A 24,847-nucleotide genomic window follows, 5' to 3' on the forward strand; every position below is an offset into this window, starting at 1 on the left:
GATTTTTCGGAACCCATGACAGCACTCTTATATTCCCTCCTGTCATGCGTGGGTAAGTACTTCTTTCGCTACGGTAATGATTCCACACCTTAAGTTTATGTGCTGTTGGTTGTCCTTTGAGAATGAGAGGTGCCGCCCTTTTTAGCCTGTAGGTTTCCTGTCCTTGGTGGGCAGATCCCTTCTCTTGTGGTGCTGTCATTGATTCCAAAAAATCCTGTTACCGGTAAGTAAGACTCCTCTTCGCAGAATTTAAGATCTCACCCGAGCCTAGAATTTTTCACATACAGGAGAGAACATGTCATACACCCCCTCCTGCCCTTCCTTAGTGGTGGGCATTTTATTGTTCGTGTGTGGGGGAGATTGAAGCTCTATACCATTAGTATTGTATTTACTCATCTGTTATGTGATATAAATGACTCAAGATTTCACAAGTAAAAATATTTCATAGTTTAATGAGTCCAAATAATACATTACAAAATATACACGGAATATAATCTGAGCACAAAGGCTGAAGAGCAATAAATAGCCACAATTTAGTAACCCGTCAGTAACTCGGAAATGTTTACCTGCCAACTGAATGCTTGTAATATTCCTAAGCGTGAGTGGCTGGAAAGTAACTTGTGCTGTGTAAAGAACATCTACCTACGAGGAATTAGAAAGAGTCGAGCAAAAAGTGGCAGAAACCCGGCCGGACCAGAGCTCTAAGAACCTCCTATTACCGTTTGGAATCCCAGCGCTTCTTCTGATATTCCGAATGTGATGCCATGCCGGAATGAGGAGGTCACCCATGACCTGATAATCTGAGAAGGTGCCAGTTCGCAACGTGAAGGCTCTCATCTAGTGGCCACGGACTACAGTCCCGCAACTCTTTCTTGAACACTAGATCCGGACCTCGAAATCTACCTAAGTCGCCCCAAGATGTGTGGAGATGTTCTAGATCTTCTCCATGCTAATAGGAATAGAGAAGTGGTCCCGGACACCCCTCAACCCTCCAAACTGGCAGCAAAAACTATAACTCCCAGTGTGAGCCAATGGACGTAGAGGACAGACACAAAATGCTGAATAAGAAAATAGAAATGGCTTCTTCCAGAGCGGAAAAGAAATGAGAAACATTTCTTCAAGGTGCTTCTAATCTAATCTCACGAGACGTGTATGTAACAGTGGAAGATCGTAGAGTTTGGCAAGTTATGTGGTTACGTTAATTTTAACGCCATATTGTACCTTAAAAGCGTCCCGGTTCTTAAAGGATAAGTACCGTCATTAGATACTGCAATAAATAAAGTAATAATCTCCTTCTCAATGTTTGGCGTAGATGGCCCTGAGTAATCGACCAATGCAAGATAATGACGGAGGAAAAAAATGGATGAGATGATGCCACCACCAACAATGGGAATGTTTTCATACCGATCGTAGCAACTCCATGGTAATGGTTATAATTGGCCACCATTAGAAAAAAAAGAAAATTATGACAAAGAAAGTTATTTCTCTTGTCGGAGCATTCAGATCTGAATCTAGAAAGTGTGCAAAGAAAAAAAAACATTAAAAAAAAACAGAATGATGGCCACTGAGCAGGAATCAGAGAGCTTAGTACCGGAGAACTCAATGTCTCCTCCTATAAACCATTCACAACTTTATGGCTGTGGTTCAATTTGCAATAAAAAAATAAAATAAAATGATTGGTAACGAAGAGAAAGGATGAGAGTACCTTAAAAAAAAGTATTAAAATGACAAGGTGGAATATAAATTAATAGAAACATAATACAAGTAAATGCAAATTGCATAAATAGTGATAAAAAAAAATGGATCTTTGTACCACAGGAAATGAATAATAGTGAAATAATGGAATCCAAAGTAACGCCCGATCGTTGCGATAGCGGACCTTCCCGTAACAGTCTTGACGGCGAAATCCCCCACTCTGGGGGTCCCGGTGCTGCAACATGCAGGACGAGGATCTGTTCTCGGTGTAACGGGCGCCTGCGTCCTGTGCCCCCAATGCTTTCCGCCAGGTATCAGTGTCATAGGGAGGAGCGATCCCAACTTTCTTCATATCACAAGTCGATTTTTCTTAGACTCATTCTACTGAATGAATCCCTACAGAGCACAGAAAGCAGTGATATAAAGAACGCGGGCGTCAGACCGCAACTGTGGACAAGCGATGTGAAAACTACTGCAAAAATACAGAAAGTGACCTTCCCCTCCCCCCGCTCCAACTAGAATGAAGGCCTAGGACAGCCGGTGTCCTCCACATGGCGGCTGCCGATTACCTGTGACAGGTGATGGGGACCACATTCTTGTACAGCTGTGGGATCTTCCTGTTGATGAGCGGCTGCAGCGCCTCCTTCAGGCGGTGGTAGTTACGCTCCAGCTCCCGCTGATATTCCTTCTGGTCCGGCCCGATGAGACTCTTATTTTTTCGCAGAGCGTCCTCGCACCTATTAGAGAATACACAGGTGAAACGGCTGCAACATTCCTCTCCGCAGTGTCTCCTGAGCACGGGAAGGAACTACTCCCATCATCCATCCACAACCACCATCAGATCTTCAGTCTTTGAAGCCGTGCCGTAGAACGTGGTGCTTACAGGACATTGCAGAAAACATCACATTCTCTTTAAAAATAGTGTAATCCGGCATCAATGGGACCTGATGAGTGCTGGATATTCTGAATTATCAGACGTACAGCCATAGCATGGAAAAGCAGAGGATTCCCAAGAAAAACCTAATGCAACTCTTCTCCATTAGGGTATGTTCACACGTTCAGGATTTCCATCCTTTTTTTTTCCTGACTGTTTTTTAAAAAACTGCAGCTCTTGGCAGAAAACGCAGGTCCTTTTTTTGGTCCTTTTTTGGTCCGTTTTTGATGCGTTTTTTGATGCGTTTTTTGATGCGTTTTTTTGATGCAGTTTTCTAGCCAGAGTCTGTGTGTTTTCTTGGAATTTTTTTAGGGTTAAAATGGCTGAAAATACCCTAACCCTACCCCTAACCCTACCCCTAACCCTACCCCTAACCCTAACCCTAACCCTAACCCTACCCCTATTCTAACCTTAGTGAAAAAAAAAAAAAAAAATTCTTTATTTTTTTTATTGTCCCTACCTATGGGGGTGACAAAGGGGGGGGGTGTCATTTACTATTTTTTTATTTTGATCACTGAGATAGGTTATATCTCAGTGATCAAAATGCACTTTGGAACGAATCTGCCGGCCGGCAGATTCGGCGGGCGCACTGCGCATGCGCCCGCCATTTTGCAAGATGGCGGCGCCCAGGGAGAAGACGGCCGGACGGACACCGGGACGCCGGGTGAGTATAAGGGGGGGAGATTAGGGCACGGGGGGGGCATCAGAGCACTGGGGGGGGGGCATCGGAGCACTGGGGGGGGGCATCGGACCACGGGGGGGCGGGATCGGAACACGGGGGGGGCAGCCACACTCCGCCCATGCACTTCCGCCCGCTCCCCGCACTTCCTGCTGCAGCGGTTCTGCACATCAAACCGCAGTAAAACCCGCAGATATATTTTTGATCTGCGGGTTTTACTGCGGTTTGGACCTCACAATGGAGGTCTATGGGTGCAGAACCGCTGCGGCTCCGGAAAAAGAATTGACATGCTCCTTCTTTTTTCCGGGAGCTATTCAGCGCGTCTTTTTTTTTTTACAATTTCCGGACCATGTGCACAGTGTGTCCTGTTTTCCATAGGGTACAGTGTACTGTACCCTGCATGGAAAACAGCTGCGGAACCGCAGCGGCAAAACCGCCGCGGTTCCGCGGTAAAAAACGCACTGTGTGAACATGGCCTTAAAGTGAATGAGGCCAAGCTGCAATACCTGAAGATAGGATGTGAAAACTTGTGGTGGACACTGTCGGGGATATTTATGTATTTGGGGTTAAAAATAATTTTAAAAATAATGCAGTTAGGCTTTTTTGTCTCCCTGTATATTGCTGGCTGCAGAATGATTTAACTGAAAATCCGACAGTGAGCTCGATCTCAGGGTATGTTCACACGTTCAGGATTTCCATCCTTTTTTTTTCAGGACAGTTTTTTTAAAAAACTGCAGCTCTTGGCAGAAAACGCAGGTCCTTTTTTTGTCCTTTTTTGATGCGTTTTTTGATGCGTTTTTTTATCCTTTTTTTATGCAGTTTTCTATGCAGAGACTGTGTGTTTCCTAGGAAGCTTTTTAGGGCTAAAATGGCTGAAAATACCCTAACCCTACCCCTAACCCTACCCCTACCCCTACCCCTACCCCTAACCCTATTCTAACTTTAGTGGAAAAAAAAAAAAAAAATTCTTAATTTTTTTATTGTCCCTACCAATGGGGGTGACAAAGTGGGGGGGGTGTCATTTACTATTTTTTATTTTGATCACTGAGATAGGTTACATCTCAGTGATCAAAATGCACTTTGGAGCGAATCTGCCGGCCGGCAGATTCGGCGGGCGCACTGCGCATGCGCCCGCCATTTTGCAAGATGGCGGCGCCCAGGGAGAAGACGGCCGGACGGACACCGGGACGCCGGGTAAGTATAAGGGGGGGAGATTAGGGCACGGGGGGGGCATCGGAGCACTGGGGGGGGGCATCGGAGCATGGGGGTGGGGGCATCGGAGCACGGGGGGCCGGATCGGAGCACGGGGGGGCAGCCACACTCCGCCCACGCACTTCCGCCCGCTCCCCCGCACTTCCTGCTGCAGCGGTTCTGCACATCAAATCGCAGTAAAACCCGCAGATATATTTTTGATCTGCGGGTTTACTGCGATTTTGACCTCACAATGGAGGTCTATGGGTGCAGAACCGCTGCGGTTCAGGAAAAAGAAGTGACATGCTCCTTTTTTGCCGCAGCTATTCTGCGCGGCTTTTTAAACGAAATTACGGATCATGTGCACAGCAGTGACTGTTTTCCATAGGGTTACATTGTTATGTACCCTGCATGGAAAACAGCTGCGGAACCGCAGCGGCAAAACCGCTGCGGTTCCGCAGTAAAAAACGCACTGTGTGAACATGGCCTAACAGTTTGTAACTTTTCTGAGCTCTTAAGTTGAACTTCAATAATTAACTTTGTCGTTGACTTATGACCACAGATCACATCAGAAGAGCGGAGAAAAAGAGAAGCGATGCAAACTGTAACAAAATGAGCTCACTGATGGATTCTTGGTCAACTCCTGCAGAAAGAAATGTACTGAAATCAATGGTATAACAGCATTGCATGGATGGCCCATAATTTACCGTATGGAGAGTGCTTATCCTTAAAGGGAAACATACCTTTTTGTGAAATCTTTAAAACAGAGTCTCAGTTTGTTATGATGTCGGAATAATTTGGGATCGTTTGGAATCTCCGATAAAAACACCTGAGCTACCTCCAGCGGACCCTGCAAGAGAAACGACCATGAAACATTAATGTACCCCACTTGTGTGCCGTCATACTGAACGCCACTAAGGAACAAAGTATCTGCCAGCCATGATCACGGTAGAAGCCAATACCCGCAATACCAAGGGGCAGCGCGACATCACTATCGGAAAATGTCCGCGGCTTCTGCTTCACAGAAATGGATGAATATGTCATTGCCATCTCTAGGTGATGCCACCGCTGTGCTATAGCCGGAGATCAGAGCCCACCTGATTCACAGTCGTCCCCACGGAGCCCTGTAAGACCATCTGCAGCATCTTAGGATCGGCCGGATCCTGGTGGGTGGCAAAAGCCAACTCTTGGGTCTTCTTCTGCATGTCCTCGATAGCGACTTCAATAGGAGTCAAAATGATCTGCAACGTGCACAGGAGTGATCACTGACAGGCCCAAAACAGTCACCCCAAGATTCTCTCATTTTTAATGAAATTAAAGAATGTGAGAACACCCCTTTATTTAGTTAGAAGGAAAATAAGAAAGTTTGCAATTAACTTGCTTATTCTATCTGCTGTCATTCTGAGAGCTTTTCTCTTTTATAGTGTACAGCTAGATTTCATGAAGCTCAGCTTTCAGAGACAAAGTGTGCAGTAGTTACATTCCAGGAAAGGAGTTAACTCTCTACATCCCAGTGACTTCTCTCCAGCACCTTTATTTATATACAGTACATGAGTAAGCCTCTGCCTTCCTCTCGGCTTCTGAAGAGACGCGGTTATAAATCTTTCAAAATCGCCTGCCTGAGCAATGGCAACTTTCAGATCAGATCTACTAATCTGGGCTCTCAAAGTCCTGAGCGGTGTGCTTGTTCAAATACTCGAAGGTCTTACAGCAGAACATGTGCCGAGTGCAACATGAGCAGGACCCGTGGAAGTTCAGGTTCTGGTACCTTACCCAAACTTTATTCTAAAGTTCGGTTCATGTACCAGAACTTTACCCTAACTTTAACCAGAACCCAAAAATAACGAGGTCCCAAATTTTGGAGCTAGAAAATTCTCTCTCTCTCTCTGTGAGATTGCAGAACTCTAAGCTGCTCAAGAGACAATTTGACCATATCCCTTTAAGTTAGGTAAAAAATACAAAAACCTTCTGCTTCTGGAAAGTTATTCCCCAATATCCACAGACACCAGATTAGCATCTGAGAGCAAAATAAACTACAGGAATCACTACCTACAGTGTGAATTTCTGGAAAGTGGGGGAACAATGGAGACTATACCGATCACTGCAACTGATTGCGCCAAAGTTTCAAAACTCGGGAGTTTTTATGTAAATTGAAGTTTCAAAAAAGAAAGTTCGGCAACTCTGGAAAATACAATAATGCAGAAGCAAAGCACAAAGTAAGATCTCTGCTTGCTTACAGTAACGTTGTCAGAGCGTCTTTGGCCGCAACACTATTCGTGCGACCAGAGATCCGCTGTATGTCACTGCTACATCGCAGGACAATGCAAGTGAAAAGGGTCACGTGGAGACCTGCGAAGTAGCACGACAATTAAAACCCGGTGATGTACGCCCCTCACCTCCTCTTTGTGAATGACGTTTATCCGGGTTTTGATGTAGGGGAACGCGTGCGACGTGGTCAGGATCGTCTTCCTCTTGAACTGCTCGTGCAATTCCCCATGTGCCCTTCCGTCCAAGGTGAAGGGCGTGCAGTACATGAACCGCCGCAGGTTGTAGTTCTTGTCAAAGTAGGTGATCCGATCCTTCATTTCATAGGTGTCAAAGTACGGCTCCACGTATGTGATCTGGATGAACGCCTGCAGACAGACACAACAGATATGCAGAGATCCTCCACGGAAAGATATGGGGTCTGCACATCTGAAGGCTCCACATAGGAGATCGATCCCACTGATGCACCCGCTATAGAATAGATCAGTACCCGACCCCCACACCAAAAAAAAAGAAAAGAAACCTGGAATCCTCTCCGTTACCTTATTAGAATCTAATTTACACTTGTCGACCGGGTTCGAATCCTTAATGACCTCGACGACGTCCTCCCCGAACCGCTCACCGTAAAATCCCTACAGAAACAAAGGGGTGTGGATTACACAAAGTCCTGCATTCACCGGTCAATAAAGACACAAAAATCTCCATTAATATTAAACTATCTAGGCACAGATAGTGCTGCATCTCTGTCTCTCTATAATAATATACATTGGTTAGGTGTAGATAATATTGCCTCTCTGTCTTTTTAGGTACATTATAAAAGGCACAGATAGTACTGCATCCCTGTCTCTGTATACATTATATAGGCACAGATAATACTGCCTCCCTGTCTCTATATATTGTGTAGATGTACAGTAGATAGTACTGTGTCCCTGTACATTATATAGGCACAGATAGTATTGCTTTTTTTCTCCATATAATTTATGAAGGTATAGAGAGTACGTCCTCTGTCTCTACACAAATTATGCAGGTGTAGATAGTACTGCATTCCTGTGCATTATAGATAGATAGTGCTGCCTCCATGTCTCTACCTGTACATGATTGTAGGTACAAATAGTAAAGTTGTACTGTCTTCCTAAAAAATTTATGTAGGCACACAAATTACCATCTCTCTCTATTCCTTGGTTAATTAAGTTGTCACAGAGTCCAGCCTCCATCACCGCACCCTCCGCTCCACCTGATGTCCTAAATGGATGTATGCACATTCTTTTTCCAATAAAGAGCACGTTAATACAGCTTCTACTGGGTGAGTGCCGCATATTTTTCTGCTTTCCTGAAGTTGTCACAGAGTGTTGCATCCCTATATCTATACATAAATAGTGTAAGCACAGATAGTACTGCCTCCCTGTCTCTATACAAATGATGTATGCAGCCATAATATTATATTCCTGTTCCTCTATATAAATTATGTAGGTACAGATAGTACAACTGCACGGTCTAAATAAATGGTATAGGTGCTGATAAGTACTGCTTTCTTGCCTCCCTATATAAAAAATACAGATAGGCCCATGTATTACGGCCTCTCTGTCTCTATAAAAATTATGTAGGAGCAGCTAGTATTGCCTCCTTTTTTCTATACAAATGATTTAGGCACAGACAGTACTGCCTTCTAGATAAATAACATCAGCACAGATAGTACTGCTTTCCTGACTCCCTATAAAAATTACTTGGGCACAGATAGTACTGCCTTACTGATTCCCTACATGAAAGACTTAGGCACAGATAGTACTGCCTTCCTGACTCCCTATAGAAATTACTTGGGCACAGATAGTACTGCCTTGTCTCCCTATACAAATAACTTGAGCACAGATAGTACTGCCTTCTTCTGTCCCTATATTAATGACAGGCACAGATAGTACTGCCTTCCTGTCTCTATAAAGATAAGATGGTCGTTAAAGGGAAATACCATCTGTGCTCATACTCCAGACACAATCTCTACAGTCATTGGTGTTTTACCTCCAGGCGGTGGGAGATTTCCGCCAGTTTGGTTATTGCTGGTTCTTTGTAAACAAACTCTTGTTCGTCTAAGTCTCCAAATCTGGTTCCGTAAAAACCCACACGGAAATACGTCCCAAACATTCTCTTCCCGTCCTGAGGACAAGAGGGAGGCTAAATTATCACAAGGGTAATGACCGGCGGAAAGAATCACATCAGATACTCTGGACATCGATAAACAACATGAAGACTCTGCTGTCCTCATCTTGCACAGATCTTCAGGTATAGCTTCTCCTAAGCTTCAGAGCTGCACTCGGAATTCTCCCGTCTCACAATTTCAGTCCGGCAGACAAACCCTCACAGTATTCTGATGCACTGTGAAAGCTGCAATGGTTTCAGCATCAGACTGCAGTGCTGCAGAGCACGATTGGTGCAGACACTGAAGCAGCAGGAGGCGGACAGGATGTGAGTGCAGCTCTGAATGTGGAATGTAATATGAAATGACTCAAGGTCGGTGCAAGCTGAGTAAAGCCTGGCATTACCATAATTTCCCTCGGATCAATAAAGTGTATCGCATCAATAAGACCACTGATTACATTAGGAAATCACTGGTTGTGGTCGGACCCCCGGATTTTTATGCAAAATTCACGCAAAATTATGCAGTTTTGCCACGATTTAGCAAGATATACTCCGCTCTGCTGCACTCTGGCAGCAAAAATGGAGCCATGATTCAAGTGCACTTACTAATTATAAATGCTGCATCAGCTGCACTCAAATCAGTTGAACCAATGCTAACTTTTATTTAAAGGGTATGAATACTTTTGCAAACTTTTTTTTTTTTTACAGATCCAATGGACTGAAGATACTCTATACATATCATATATGCAAAAAAGAGTCACTTTGCAAATATCCTCAAATCTTACCGTTTTGTGTACACAGCCTCTATGCGTCTTCATGGTTACAGATAAAGCAACTCTGTGCCATCTAATCCTACGATCGCTACCTCTGAGACCGATAGACTGCAAGATCAGGCTACACGTGGGGTTTGTTTGTAGCCTGCAACCATGGAGACACATAGGTTTGCATAGAAGCTGTATGCACGAAACGGTAAAATATGTAGTAAATGCTGGTTGCAAAAGTGTTCACACCCTTTAGTGCATATAATCACTCATCATCCATGTTAAGACTAGGCAGCTGCAGAAAGGGTCAAGTAATGATGACAGCCTCCATACTGCAAAAGTCAACTAGAAGTGTTGAAGAACTATAACTCCCAGCATGCTCTGACAGACTAGAGCCTGACGTGAGGGCCTTGACCCGGAGATGACGAATATCTCTACAGTGTGTGTTTGTGTGGTCAATGTGATGACTACAGAGGACCAGTGTGGACGGGTGCGCACAGCAGCACAGAGGATTACAGGAAACTAAAGCGCTGATTAACCTATTATTTTCCAGAAGGAAAAAAAAAATAATAGGGCAGCATGAGAGAGGAGATTACACCGCAGAGCCGTTAACAGAGCCGAGAGATAGCACACAGCCACCATATGGTTATATAACGCACGGTGAACCCCTCTCGTCAGTGCTGCGGAGGGCTGGAGGGGAAAGGGGGTCATCATCACACAGGAAGAGGCAGCGCCGGCGGCCGGGTCGTTCCTTACACCAACATAGAAAACTGTAAGTGGGAAGAGTTACAGTTCACTAAAGTGGGGATTTTTTTTTTTTTCTTTTTTTTTTTTTTAAAGTTACATCCAATTCAAAATCTCCCACAACCTTCCGGCAAATTAAGGGTCAATTGTCAATTATCTTCCTTTTTTTTTCCTCTTGGCTGAAGTTAAATGAGACATAAAAGTAATTATCCAGGAGATGGAACTTACCACAACAGACAAGAGTAAAAAGTGGGGACAAGAAGGGTCAGCAACCGGGGGAAGACAGTGGGTGAAGGGCAGGAAAAAACAAAAACAGAAATTATTTTAATTAGGGTTCGTCCAAAAACTAAAATGGAGAAAAACAAAATATTCAACTGGAAAACGTACAAGTGCAATGACGGGGACGTGGTGAGGGCGATGCAGAGACTACAGGGGTTAGGATGGAGAGGAAAGTGTTAAGTACAAGCGACATGCATGAAAAGCGAAGGTAAACGATCAGTGGCTGTCCAGAGGCTGTCGCACTACAAGTGCCAGCAAGTACTTGGGGTCCACAACTCCTGAGCAGGCCACAGATCCCATACCTCTCAGATAAAGCAACGTAAGGTAATGATGGATGTTGGCATGCAGGAAAAACTATACATGGGAGGACATCAAGTTCAGGGGTCGATTTAGCTAAACTTAGGTCAGGCCTAAATAATCTGCCTGGAAGGGATTAATAGCCCAAAGGTTAAAAAAAAGAGTCACAAATGTGTGGAAACAGAGTGTAAATGCTAAAATCTGATTTAATCTACTAAACTTTCTTATCAGATTGTAGAAATTATACTGATCCTGTATTATACTCCAGAGCTGCACTCACTATTCTGCTGGTGCAGTCACTGTGTACATACATTACTGATCCTGAGTTACCTCCTGTATTATACCCCAGAGCTGCACTCACTATTCTGCTGGTGCAGTCACTGTGTACATACATTACTGATCCTGAGTTACATCCTGTATTATACTCCAGAGCTGCACTCACTATTCTGCTGGTGCAGTCACTGTGTACATACATTACATTACTGACCCTGTACTGATCCTGAGTTACATCCTGGATTATACTCCAGAGCTGCACTCACTATTCTGCTGGTGCAGTCACTGTGTACATACATTAACAATCCTGAGTTACATCCTGTATTATACCCCAGAGCTGCACTCACTATTCTGCTGGTGCAGACACAGTGTACATACATTACATTACTGATCCTGAGTTACATCCTGTATTATACTCCAGAGCTGCACTCACTATTCTGCTGGTGCAGTCACTATGTACATACATTACATTACTGATCCTGAGTTACATCCTGTATTATACCCCAGAGCTGCACTCACTATTCTGCTGGTGCAGTCACTGTACCTACATTACTGATCCTGAGCTACATCCTGTATTATACCCCAGAGCTGCACTCACTATTCTGCTGGTGGAGATCTATTATAAAACCAGATGCTGGTCTTAAAAGGGGTTGTCCACATATTATGTTCCTTATTTAAAGGGCTATTACCATCTCAGACCTTTAGCCATATCCATAGGACCTGCCACAAATGCCGGAGGATTTGGTTGTGCAGTCTCCCATCCATTCCTGGTGGCCCCATTCTCAGGAGGGAGCTGCTTTCATCAGACATTTATGGCACGTGTTGGCCCCTTCAGCCTCCGTCCACTGCACTCAGGACTTTTATTTCTCCAATGCAAATGTAAAATATTGAAAATATGAAAATAAATAAAACCTTTGCAAATAGACAAAGAATTTCCAATCGTCTCCATGGCTGCAGACTACACACAAACTCTGTAGTCGGATCCCGCAGTCATGTGATGCCTCCTTCCCATCCTTTGCTCTCCCGTTTTCTGTATACAGCTCCTATGCATCTTCATGGTTACAAACTATGTTTTGTACGTTACAATGGAGAAATGCAGGACTACAGGATCAGACTGCACAGGTTTTGTTTGTAGTCTGTTAACACGGCGACACAAAGCTCAGCAGAGGAGCTGCATACACAAAAATGTAGGGTGTTTTTAATTAAGAATATTTGGAACGTTGCTCACCTTAGATGCACTGGGAAAATAAAAGACGCCTGCCCACTGCCGGCAGAGCCACGGGGGCCATGCTTGTATGATATATGTGGGTCCCAGTGAGGGGTGTTTGGAAAACATGTGGAGTCCTATAAACTGAAGGCTACAGATAGAAAATAAAAAAGGGCTGAATCGACCCCTTGATTTTGGAGGTGCATTGGGGGAGGGGTTGAGATAGGTGTTGATGGAGAGAGCACTACTTCTGGAGGACGATGATGAGAGTGACATGATGGTCACTTATTAGTGTCACGGTGTGAACGTCATGCACTAGGTCTAGCTGGACTTTACCATGACCGGAGGGTGCAATGTGTCTGGTTAATGGATCAGGTCACGGCACACAGCCCACCGCTAGCACATGTGGGTCAAGCATTGCAGGGGGCTCAGACTATTAGTGGTCTTTACTGACTGCACGTTACCTACCTCCCAGCCAGTACTCTGTGTAACAAGGAGATAAAAAACAGTGTCAACAGTGCACACTCCCAGGCAGAGGCAACCGCGGCTGGACTACAACTCCCAGCATGCAGCATCCGCGCATCTAAATACAGCCAATGTGACCATGGGTCAGGCAATGCATTCTGGGAATTGTAGTGCACCTGATGCCTCTTCTTACCCTGCACCAGAAAAAAAAAAGACATTACATGACAGGTCAGTGCAAAAAGGAAATATTTTAACTTGTCTTTTTCTTTGATGAAAATCTGTCCAACGGGGAATGGGGGCAGAGTGCTGCGCGAATGGGGGCAGGGTGCCGCGCGAATGGGGGCAGGGTGCCGCGCGAATGGGGGCAGGGTGCCGCGCGAATGGGGGCAGGGTGGCGCGCGAATGGGGGCAGGGTGGCGCGCGAATGGGGGCAGGGTGGCGCGCGAATGGGGGCAGGGTGGCGCGCGAATGGGGGCAGGGTGCCGCGCGAATGGGGGCAGGGTGCCGCGCGAATGGGGGCAGGGTGCCGCGCGAATGGGGGCAGGGTGCCGCGCGAATGGGGGCAGGGTGCCGCGCGAATGGGGGCAGGGTGCCGCGCGAATGGGGGCAGGGTGCCGCGCGAATGGGGGCAGGGTGCCGCGCGAATGGGGGCAGGGTGCCGCGCGAATGGGGGCAGAGTGCCGCGCGAATGGGGGCAGAATATTTAGGGCACAATATCCGGACTTTTCTAGGATCATTCATCTATTACAGTACATGAGGCGCCACTTATGTAAGAGCCGGGAGATGATGTTTGAGTGGCTCCGCAGGGGTCATTGCTTCTTCTGCTGGAGAAGGTCAGCACTGCAGGGAGGCAGTAACCGCGCGCTCCTCATCTTAGACCTGGCTAGCTTGCTGTAAATGTCAGCATGGATCTATGAGATGCCTTCATTTTCGGCAGATATTGTATATTTAAAAAGGAAATCAGGATAAATTTGTGCCCTGCAATACAAATGGCGTGCACTAGGGGGCGCTATGTGGCAATTACGGATGTCTTATTAGTATTGAGGTCACATGATTACTGAGGGGGATATTCGGGTGCACTGAATCGTACAGTTCGGGACGCCGGTCTCTCGTTACCTGGTGGACGATCTTGCTGAACGCTTCCTGGAGTTTACCGTGAATTGCACAAAGCTTCTTGGCTTCCCTGTTGGCTTCATGGATGGGAATGAGGACTTTGTAGACGTCGTTCACGGCCTCATACATTCCAGCCTGAAAGAGAGTCATTAACCAGTGAAAATGAGCGAGGGGAAGAGTAGCGGTGTATGGTCACGACTGCTGTGATGTCATCACTGGGCTATTTGCTCTGAGCCAATCAAATGACAGCCCCCTCTTTCTCTGTGAGGGAGAAGTAGCAGATGTCTTCCTGATCAGCTCCTCCTCTCAGCCCCTACAGCTGCAGGTTCCCTCTTTCTCTGTAAGGGAGGAGGAACGGATGTCTTCCTGAGCAGCTCCTTCTCTCAGCCCCTACAGCTGCAGGTTCCCTCTTTCTTTGTGAGGGGAGGAGAAGCAGATGTCTTCCTATGCAGCTCCTCCTCTCAGCCCATACAGCTGCAGGTTCCCTCTTTCTTTGTGATGGAAGGAGGAGCAGATGTCTTCCCGAGCAGCTCCTCCTCTCAGCCCCTACAGCTGCAGGTTCCCTCTTTGTCTGTGAAGGGAGGAGGAGGAGATGTCTTCCTGGGCAGCTCCTCTTCTCAGCTCCCACAGCTGTAGGATCCCTCTTTCTCTGTGAGGGGAAGAGGAGCAGATGTCTTCCTAAGCAGCTCCTCCTCTCAGCCCCTACAGCTGCAGGATCCCTCTTTCTCTGTGAGGGGAGGATGAGCAGATGTCTTCCTGAGCAGCTCCTCCTCTCAGCCCATACAGCTGCAGGTCCCCTCTTTCTCTGTGAGGGGAGGAGGAGCAGATGTCTTCCTGATCAGCTCCTTTTCTCAGCCCCTACAGCTGCAGGTTCACTCTTTCTCTGTGAGGGGAGAAGTAGCAGATGTCTTCCTGATCAGCTCCTCCTCTCAGCCCCTACAGCTGCAGGTTCCCTCTTTCTTTGTGAGGGGAGGAGGAGCAGATGCCTTCCCGAGCAGATCCTCCTCTCAGCTCCTACAGCTGCAGGATCCCTCTTTCTCTGTGAGGGGAAGAGGAGCAGATGTCTTCCTGAGCAGCTCCTCTTCTCAGTCCATACAGCTGCATGTTCCATCTTTCTCTGTGAAAGGAGGAGCAGATGTCTTCCTGAGCAGCTCCTCCAACTGCAGGTTTTGTCTTTCTCTGTGAGTTGAGGAGGAATAGATATTTTCTTGAGCAGCTCCTCTTCTCAGCTTCCGGTTCTCTGTGAGAGGGGAGGAGGAATAGATATTTTCTTGAGCAGCTCCCCCAGCTGCAGGTTCCCTCTTTCTCTGCGAGAGGGAAGGAGGAGCGGATGTCTTCCTAAGCAGCTCCTCCAGCTGCAGGTTCCCTCTTTTTCTGCGAGAGGGGAGGAGGAGCGGATGTCTTCCTAAGCAGCTCCTGCAGCTGCAGGTTCCCTCTTTTTCTGCGAGAGGGGAGGAGGAGTAGAGGTCTTCCTGAGCAGCTCCTCCAGCTGCAGGTTCCCTCTTTCTCTGCGAGAGGGGAGGAGCGGATGACTTCCTGAGCAACGGATGTCTTCCTGAGCAGATCTTCCTTCTCTTTACTCACAGGTGCATGTTCCCTTTTTCTCTGTGAGATAAAAGAGCAGCAGCAGCATGTGAAGACATCTGCTCCAACTAATCCCATCTCACTGAGAAAGAGGGAAACTGAAGCTGTGAGTAAAGAGAAGGTGGAGCTCATCAGGAAAACATCTGCTCCTCTTCCTTCTGTCTCACAGAAAAAAGAGAAACTGCAGCTGTAAGAACAGATAAGGAGGAGCTACTTGGGAAGACATCTGCTCTTTGTTCTCCACTCTCACAGCTGCAGATTCCTTCTTTCCCTGTGAGACAATCTGCTCTGGAAGGGGATAAGCAGATGTCTTCACCCTGTTGATGATCATCTGCTCTCACAACCGGTCATCTCACAAGGAAAGAGGGAAAATGCAGCTCCATCCCCCTCCTTCTAGTTTTCTATTTACAGTTTTGCACTGCAATAAATTTTTTTTGTGACTGAGGAGGTTTCTACCATGTGCTGTAACACTCAACTATGAACTCTGCTTTTATCTGATATCTAAAAACTTAGGTTCTCCTTTAAGAAGAGTGGATACATTATATGCACAGCGCCATGTGATTTACGAGAACGTCACTTTCCTCCCTGCTGTGATCAGATAAGAGCGGCGCCTTTTTTCCTGCATTTAGAGTGAATTAACATTTCCCAGGACGCGGAGCCTGAGGAGACGCATCAGATACCACGACGCGCGTTCCTCCTGCTCAGCTCGTTTAGTGATAATGTTTCTTGCGGTGTATAAGATATGTGAAAAACTAATTTGCAATTAATCATCATTAAATAAAACTTCATTACCATTGAGAATGACGCCGCTGCCTGTTCCAGAAGTCCGACCAGTCCGGCCTCTGTGAAGTATTTCCCTGAGCAAATTCCTTCTTCATCCGGAGACACCACGTCGTCCGACACCGCAGACTCTTCCAAGACGTTGGAGGAAATATTCTGCGGAGGACAATCACATCTTTACAACTTTTCATCAAAAACAAAGGGAGAAGGGTCTGTCTGGTTTTACTAATACTGTGAGGAACGAGGGGAACTCCATTTTGATTTATTAATTTCAGGCCCAATATATTATCCAGAGATCTCCCTCTGCTCCTGAACTGTGGCCCACCTATGAGATAAGTACACAAATTCCCAAAAGAACCTTGCCATATGGCCAGAGAATTAGGCCACATGTCTATTAATTCGAGAAGGAACAGAGCTGGGACTCCCTGCTGTCTTTTGTGCAGGGTTGTAAGCTAACACTGGAAGTTCTAGACGGTTAGGCACCTAGGGTAAGTAGTCACCGGAGAGGCTGCCCTGTTACGTACTGGTTATCGAGGCATTCTGCATTGAGGGTGGTATATATAACACCAGTCCCATGCCAGGAACATTATAATTATATAATAATTACACAACAGTCATAGGTAACAACGTTAACACAATAATTAAAGCACAATAAGACGACCCTGCTCATGGGAGCTTACAATCTACAAGGAGGTGGGAGAGATACAAAGTACAGATGTGTATTTACAATGATGGTCCATCCATCTTCAGTGGGTGGGGGATAGATGGAGATAGGGAATTGGGCTACACACGCGCCCTTACCCATAAAATGACTTATTAGGGAACGTGATAGGCCGCTCTGAACAAATATGCTTTGAGGGAGCGCCTAAAACTATGCAAATTGTAAATGGTCCTAATTTCTTGGTGTAGAGCATTCCAAAGGATTGGTGCAGCACAGGAGAAGTCTTGGAGTTGGGAGTGGGAGGTGCGGATTAGTCGAAAGTCATTGGCAGAGCGCAGAGGTCGGTTAGGCCGATAGATAGAAATGAGGGAGGAGATGTAAGGGGGCCGCACTGTGGAGAGCTTCGTGGGTGAGAACAAGTACTTTGAATTGTATCCTGTAATGAATGGGCAGCCAGTGTAACGACTGGCGAAGAGCGGACGAGTCCGAGTAACGATTAGCTAGATAGACAACCCTGGCTGCTGCATTAAGGATGGACTGGAGAGGGGAAAGTCGAGTAACGGGGAGGCCAATTAATAGAGCGTTACAGTAGTCCAGGCGGGAGTGGATTAGGGCAACAGTGAAGGTTTTTGTTGTTTCCATGGTGAGCAAAGGGCAGATTCTAGAGATGTTCTTTAGGTGTAAGCGGCACGAGCGGGCAAGAGATTGTATATATGATGTGAAGGAGAGATTGGTGTCAAACATAACACTCAGACAGATATACCACCCTCACTGCAGAGTGCCTCGATAACCAGTACATAACTGGGCAACCTCTTCGGCGGCTACTTATCCTAGCTGCAGTTTCTTGAATGACCTGAGGGTAAAGGGGGCAATAGAGAGCTGTGACTCTGTAAGCACCGTCACAGATTGGTGACGGTGGGGGGATATCTGTATCCCCCTGGCTCTCGTTTAGTCACAAACACTTAAAGGGGTTTGTCCCCCATAAAGGACAAAAATCACTGATCCACAGGAAAGGACATATATGTATGATCCCCAGGGGTCTGATACCCACTTATCACAAGAACGGGGTCCTAAAGTTCCCTGCGTGACTGAAGAGGTAGTGAGCATCTGCGACCTCTGTTCAATTCCCGTCTATAGGACAGGCTCACTACTGCTTCACTCCCCACAGGGGGCTTCAGGCCTGCTCCATTTTCAGGGGGTCTCAGCAGCCCTTCTTTACTATAGATATACTTTTCGTCTGTATTCACCTGGAACGTGACGCAGCCAACAGGGAGATACTTGCGGTCTTCTAGCATGCTGAGATACTCGGCTACCAGCGCAGCAGAGTGCACCAGGCACTGTGCCGATTCTGCGTGGTTGCTCCGTTCTGAGTGTTTTCCTGCCATATTTTGCAGCCATGTTAACCGCAGATCAGGTGATGTCTGATAGCCTTTGGCAATTCTAAAATAATGAAAAAAATATATATAAAAACCCAACAATGTGCCGCAAATCATGTAACAAATGTAACAGATTAATTTGTGTTTCCATGGTTACAGACTACAAACAAACCCTGTGTGTAGTCAGATCCCGCGGTCCTGCGTTACTCGCTTCCCCTGTCTTTAGGCAGCAAGGAAAAAAAAAGACAGAGAGCGAATGGGGTGTAGAAGATCAGACTACACAAACGGATTGTATGTAACCATGTGGAGGCATTAGCATGCATAGGAGCTGCAGACACAAAACCATAGAGGGTTTTCAATTTGCACAATTCTTAATTCTCGACAAATGCAAATGACAGCGGCAGTAAAACCCTTTGTCACCTGTACATGAGGTCAATCAGCATCTCAGGGTCCTCCTGATGTTCCTTCATCTTCACCGTGTCTGACAGTATCATATGGAGGTTAAATACCAGATCCTGAACCTGAAAACAAAAACTTCACATTAGTTAAAAAAAAAAAAGTTAAAATAAAAAAAATGCTAAAATAAAAATGCCACAAATAATGTCTGCTCCCAGATGTCTCCATATCTGGAGGCCGCCGTGCGCCACGAGAAAAACAAGAGCCACAATGTGCAAAGTGTGGACATGCCCTAAAAATCAGTTCTCAGCTGAGACATTTATATCAAATCAGAAATGCAGGTCCGACAACAGGCACAGAATGGCAGAGTCCGACCGCGGCTGCTGGCAATGGAGAGATTATGCCACATTCACTTCTATGGGAGTTTAGGTTTGCAGCACCGTTCACTTCCACGGCTGTGAACGCACCTGGTCTGGGAATGTTGTCTCGCGCAGCTCCAGATCCTCCTCGGCGTATGTTAATATGGTCTTCAAGGAGCGTCTCAAAAACTCCTCGTTGAAATTCTGCGAGGTTCCCACCAGGGACGAGAGAGACATGGTCACCTGCATCTTTACCCGGGCAAAATTCTGCAAAATTCAAGAACAATTCATCATAAATGTTAAAATGAAAACGAGTAATAAATTCTGGATACAATAAGGGTCCAAGATACGACATTCATGCTCTCCGCTTGTTGTCAGTGAATTGTATCATTCTTACTTACACTTCAGGCTGGCAGCAAGACCTATATGAACACCGCTGAGATGTTTGTTACAATGTGTCAGGCAAAGTAAATATTTAAGCACAGCCGCATATGAACAAATCAGTACAATGCTCCAGGCTCTTATCTACACTGATACACTGTAACAAACTACAGCTGTGTGATCAGGACAAGTTTTCAGCCTCTTAAAAACAATGAAAAATAGGATGGGCTGTATTCACTTTAAATGCACCAATTTTTTTATTTAAAGGACCAGGCACCACTAAAAGATTGGACACAAATCTCTGCGATTGCATTCTTTACTAAAGAGGTTGCAAAAAATGTCAGTGCTCCCAAATGTCGCTATAAATCAAGCATAAATCGGGCCAGAAGTAAATTGCAAAATGCATAAAAAAGTAGAATCTAGTGTTTCATACCTTACTGTCCCTGTGGGGGCGCTGCAGATTAAACACTTGCAGCCAACATTATGTGTATATATATATATATATATATATATATATATATATATATATATATATATATATATATATATATATATATATATATATATATATATGTATGTATATATGTATGTATATATGTATGTATATATGTATGTATATATATATATATATATATATATATATATATATATATATATATATACATATACAGTTAGGTCCATATATATTTGGACAGAGACAACATTTTTCTAATTTTGGTTATAGACATTACCACAATGAATTTTAAACAAAACAATCCAGATGCAGTTGAAGTTCAGACTTTCAGCTTTCATTTGAGGGTATCCACATTAAAATTGGATGAAGGGTTTAGGAGTTTCAGCTCCTTAAGATGTACCACCCTGTTTTTAAAGGGACCTAAAGTAATTGGACAATTTACTCCAAGGCTATTTCATGGGCAGGTGTGGGCAATCCCTTCGTTATGTCATTCTCAATTAAGCAGATAAAAGGCCTGGAGTTGATTTGAGGGGCGGTGCTGCATTTGGAAGGTTTTGCTGTGAAGTAAACATGCGGTAAAGGAGCTCTCCATGCAGGTGAAACAAGCCATCCTTAAGCTGCGAAAACAGAAAAAACCCATCTGAGAAATTGCTACAATATTAGGAGTGGCAAAATCTACAGTTTGGTCCATCCTGAGAAAGAAAGAAAGCACTGGTGAACTCATCAATGCAAAAAGACCTGGGCACCCACGGAAGACAACAGTGGTGGATGATCGCAGAATAATCTCCATGGTGAAGAGAAACCCCTTCACAACAGCCAACCAAGTGAACAACACTCTCCAGGAGGTCGGCGTATCAATATCCAAATCTACCATAAAGAGAAGACTGCATGAAAGTAAATCCAGAGGGTCCACTGCACGGTGCAGCCACTCATAAGCATCAAGAATAAAAAGGCTAGACTGGACTTTGCTAAAAAACATCTAAAAAAACCAGCACAGTTCTGGAAGAACATTCTTTGGACAGATGAAACCAAGATCAACCTCTACCAGAATGATGGAAAGAAAAAAGTATGGCGAAGGCGTGGTACAGCGCATGATCCAAAGCATACCACATCATCTGTAAAACACGGCGGAGGCAGTGTGATGGCGCGGGCATGCATGGCTGCCAGTGGCACTGGGTCACTAGTGTTTATTGATGATGTGACACAGGACACAAGCATCCGAATGAATTCTGAGGTCTTCAGAGCCGCCATACTGTGTGCTCAGATCCAGCCAAATGCAGCCAAACTGATTGGTCGTCGTTTCATACTACAGATGGACAACGACCCAAAACATAAAGCCAAAGCAACCCAGGAGTTTATTAAAGCAAAGAAGTGGAATATTCTTGAATGGCCAAGTCAGTCACCTGATCTCAACCCAATTGAGCAGCATTTCACTTGTTAAAGACTAAACTTCAGACAAAAAGGCCACAAACAAACAGCAACTGAAAACCACCGCAGTGAAGGACTGGCAGAGCATCAAAAAGGAGGAAACACAGCGTCTGGTGATGTCCATGAGTTCAAGACTTCAGGCAGTCATTGCCAACAAAGGGTTTTCAACCAAGTACTAAAAATGAACATTTTATTTAAAATTATTGAATCTGTCCAATTACTTTTGGTCCTTTTAAAAACGGGGTGACAAATGTTAAGGAGCTGAAACTCCTAAACCCTTCATCCAATTTTAATGTAGATACCCTCAAATGAAAGCTGAAAGTCTGAACTTCAACTGCATCTGAATTGTTTTGTTTAAAATTCATTGTGGTAATGTCTATAACCAAAATTAGAAAAATGTTGTCTCTGTCCAAATATATATGGACCTAACTGTATATATATACATATGTATATGACAGCTGACAGTAAATTGAAGCATCGTGAGAGGTGTGATCAGATCATTAGGGCCATCTTATATACAATGACAATCCAGAGCGGATGAACCTATAAAGAGGACCTGTCATTTGCAATAAAAAAAAACAAACATTTTTTTCTACCTGTGTAAATGGCACTGTTCTCCTGAATCCGGCGATGTTTTTCTTTTGTTCCTATGACCCTCCTTTCCTGAGTTATGGGCCCATCTTCAATGTATATAAATCTAGTCTTTTTAGTCAACTGGGAGTCGTCCTCAAGACGCCCACTTGGCTACCAAGACTAGATTTATATACAGAGAAAAGAGGGCTGTATCTCAGGAATGGAGAGGCCCAGAATCAAAATCAAAACATCATCGGATTCAGGAGATCGGCGCCATTTACACCAGGTAATAAAATTACGCATTTATGGCACGTGACTGGTAATCTTTACAGAGGTTCCGAAAGAAAAACTACTGTTCAGCCTGCTCCAGATAAAATCAGGACAAGATGGCAAAAACTTACATTGCCGATTTCAAAGTTCTGCCTCATGAGAAGGTAAAGCGAAGCGCTGGCGTGTGACCGGATGGTACCGATGCTGCTGCTGCAGTGTCTGAGCAGCCGGAGGCACAGGTCGGCGCACTGCTCCGTCTCCTCCTCAAACAGCAGCTCAGGAAACTGGACGGTGAAAAAGCACAAAAAAACAAAAAGGAGAAGGAATCAGGATAATTCAGAAAACAGAAGCTGCAGAAGACAGCCCGGCCTGAAAGACATCAGAGCTTGGAACACTGAGGTCAGTCTACTGCATGTAAAGCCGGACAAAGACGTAATGGTCTCACTTGTAAAACAGAAAAGTTATATTCTGTACCTTAGAAACCAATGCCCTCTGTGTGGCAAAGCAGTGCTGCAGATAGAGGGCGCTCTGGTTGCAGGCCATACTGTGCAGAAGAGTCTTCAATACCCCTCCCAGGATGCTCTCCTTGGACTCTGTTAAAGACACCGTCTAGGGATGTGGGGGGGGACAAAAAAACAAAGTTAGGCGAGTAATTACTAACTCTCCAACCAGGACCAAACAGTTTTACAATCCACCCCCCATAGAGGTCACCTCACCTGGACGACTATCTCCAGAGTGTCCAGGATGATCAGGTTGGCCTCGGTGGCCAGGTTGCCATCTATGAGGGCCTCGTGCTCCAGTTCTGCTCTGGACCTAAATGTGGGAGACGAGAGATTTTTATATAAAAGGAAAGAAGCAGTACGCTACGATTCTGTGTGCGGAAGCAAGGGCTGATCGAATGTACTATGATTTGTAGTTCAGCCTGCAGTGTAAAGAATGGTGGATTTTATTGAGGCAGAAATTGCAAAAACTGTAGTAATTGTATTTCTACTCAGATTTTTTTGGGGGTGGGAGTGGGGAGAGATTTATCCCAATGATATAGTGAATGGGGACATTAAAAGAAAACTAGGAACCAAAAAGAACGTTCGCAAAGTGTCGTCACCGCACGACTTCTGCTATGTGTGAACACTTGGCAATTGCAAGGCAACCGTGCGAGTATTACCAGAAAATCTTGTACTTTAGGATTAATATTCCACAATGTAAATTATGTCAGAAAAGACGAGAAGCAAATGGGAAATGTCACATTCCATGTAATGTCCGGCATGCAAGCAGGGTTAGTACATCCAGCCCACGGCACAGGTCATTCACCAGCACAGCACACCGCCATAATGACAAAACTGCGCCGTACATGATGGGAACCAGAACGTGATGTGTCCATAGATTGCCTGTCCTCCATCACTTCTATTATACTACACAGTATGTGACTGCACCAGAAGAATAGTGAGTGCAGCTCTGGAGTATAATACAGGATGTAACTCAGCATCAGTAATGTAATGTATGTACACAGTGACTGCACCAACAGAATAGTGAGTGCAGCTCTGGAGTATAATACAGGGTGTAACTCAGGATCAGTAATGTAATGTATGTACACAGTGACTGCACCGGCAGAATAGTGAGTGCAGCTCTGGGGTATAATACAGGATGTAACTCAGGATCAGTAATGTAATGTATGTACACAGTGACTGCACCGGCAGAATAGTGAGTGCAGCTCTGGAGTATAATACAGGATGTAACTCAGGAGCAGTAATGTAATGTATGTACACAGTGACTGCACCAGCAGAATAGTGAGTGCAGCTCTGGGGTATAATACAGGAGGTAACTCAGGATCAGTAATGTAATGTATGTACACAGTGACTGCACCAGCAGAATAGTGAGTGCAGCTTTGGAGTATAATACAGGATGTAACTCAGGATCAGTAATGTAATGTATGTACACAGTGACTGCACCAGCAGAATAGTGAGTGCAGCTTTGGAGTATAATACAGGATGTAACTCAGGATCAGTAATGTAATGTATGTACACAGTGACTGTACCAGCAGAATAGTGAGTGCAGCTCTGGAGTATAATACAGGGTGTAACTCAGGATCAGTAATGTAATGTATGTACACAGTGACTGCACCGGCAGAATAGTGAGTGCAGCTCTGGAGTATAATACATGATGTAACTCAGGATCAGTAATGTAATGTATGTACACTGTGACTGCACCAGCAGAATAGTGAGTGCAGCTCTGGAGTATAATACAGGATGTAATTCAGGATCCGTAATGTAATGTATGTACACAGTGACTGCACCAGCAGAATAGTGAGTGCAGCTCTGGGGTATAATACAGGATGTAACTCCGGATCAGTAATGTAATGTATGTACACAGTGACTGCACCAGCAGAATAGCGAGTGCAGCTCTGGGGTATAATACAGGATGTAACTCAGGATCAGTAATGTAATGTATGTACACAGTGACTGCACCAGCAGAATACTGAGTGCAGCTCTGGAGTATAATCCAGGATGTAACTCAGGATCAGTACAGGATCAGTAATGTAATGTATGTACACCGTG

General features: G+C 45.1%; 1 protein-coding gene across 5 annotated transcripts in view; it reads right to left on the reverse strand.

Moving 5' to 3' along the window:
• Positions 1–432: 432 nt before the first annotated feature.
• Positions 433–24,847, reverse strand: part of DOCK7 (dedicator of cytokinesis 7) — a 131,583-nt gene continuing 107,168 nt past the window's right edge. For 3 of the 5 annotated variants that reach the window (XM_069738177.1, XM_069738175.1, XM_069738178.1), the window contains 16 exons: positions 23,012–23,108; positions 22,770–22,904; positions 22,427–22,579; positions 19,298–19,456; positions 18,855–18,955; positions 18,306–18,498; positions 16,410–16,553; positions 14,037–14,168; positions 12,924–12,938; positions 8,778–8,903; positions 7,307–7,396; positions 6,896–7,132; positions 5,597–5,740; positions 5,243–5,349; positions 2,265–2,432; positions 433–2,091 (listed from right to left, as the gene is read on the reverse strand). In XM_069738177.1, the coding sequence (XP_069594278.1) occupies positions 2,049–2,091; positions 2,265–2,432; positions 5,243–5,349; positions 5,597–5,740; positions 6,896–7,132; positions 7,307–7,396; positions 8,778–8,903; positions 12,924–12,938; positions 14,037–14,168; positions 16,410–16,553; positions 18,306–18,498; positions 18,855–18,955; positions 19,298–19,456; positions 22,427–22,579; positions 22,770–22,904; positions 23,012–23,108 (2,044 nt within the window). In that variant the 3' untranslated portion in view covers positions 433–2,048. Of the gene's footprint in view, positions 2,092–2,264; positions 2,433–5,242; positions 5,350–5,596; positions 5,741–6,895; positions 7,133–7,306; positions 7,397–8,777; positions 8,913–12,923; positions 12,939–14,036; positions 14,169–16,409; positions 16,554–18,305; positions 18,499–18,854; positions 18,956–19,297; positions 19,457–22,426; positions 22,580–22,769; positions 22,905–23,011; positions 23,109–24,847 lie in introns of all 5 variants that reach the window. The other 2 variants (XM_069738179.1, XM_069738176.1) reach the window with 1 other exon arrangement.

The sequence above is a fragment of the Ranitomeya imitator genome, chromosome 8 (genome assembly GCF_032444005.1).
Source record: "Ranitomeya imitator isolate aRanImi1 chromosome 8, aRanImi1.pri, whole genome shotgun sequence".
NCBI classification, from domain to species: domain Eukaryota; kingdom Metazoa; phylum Chordata; class Amphibia; order Anura; family Dendrobatidae; genus Ranitomeya; species Ranitomeya imitator.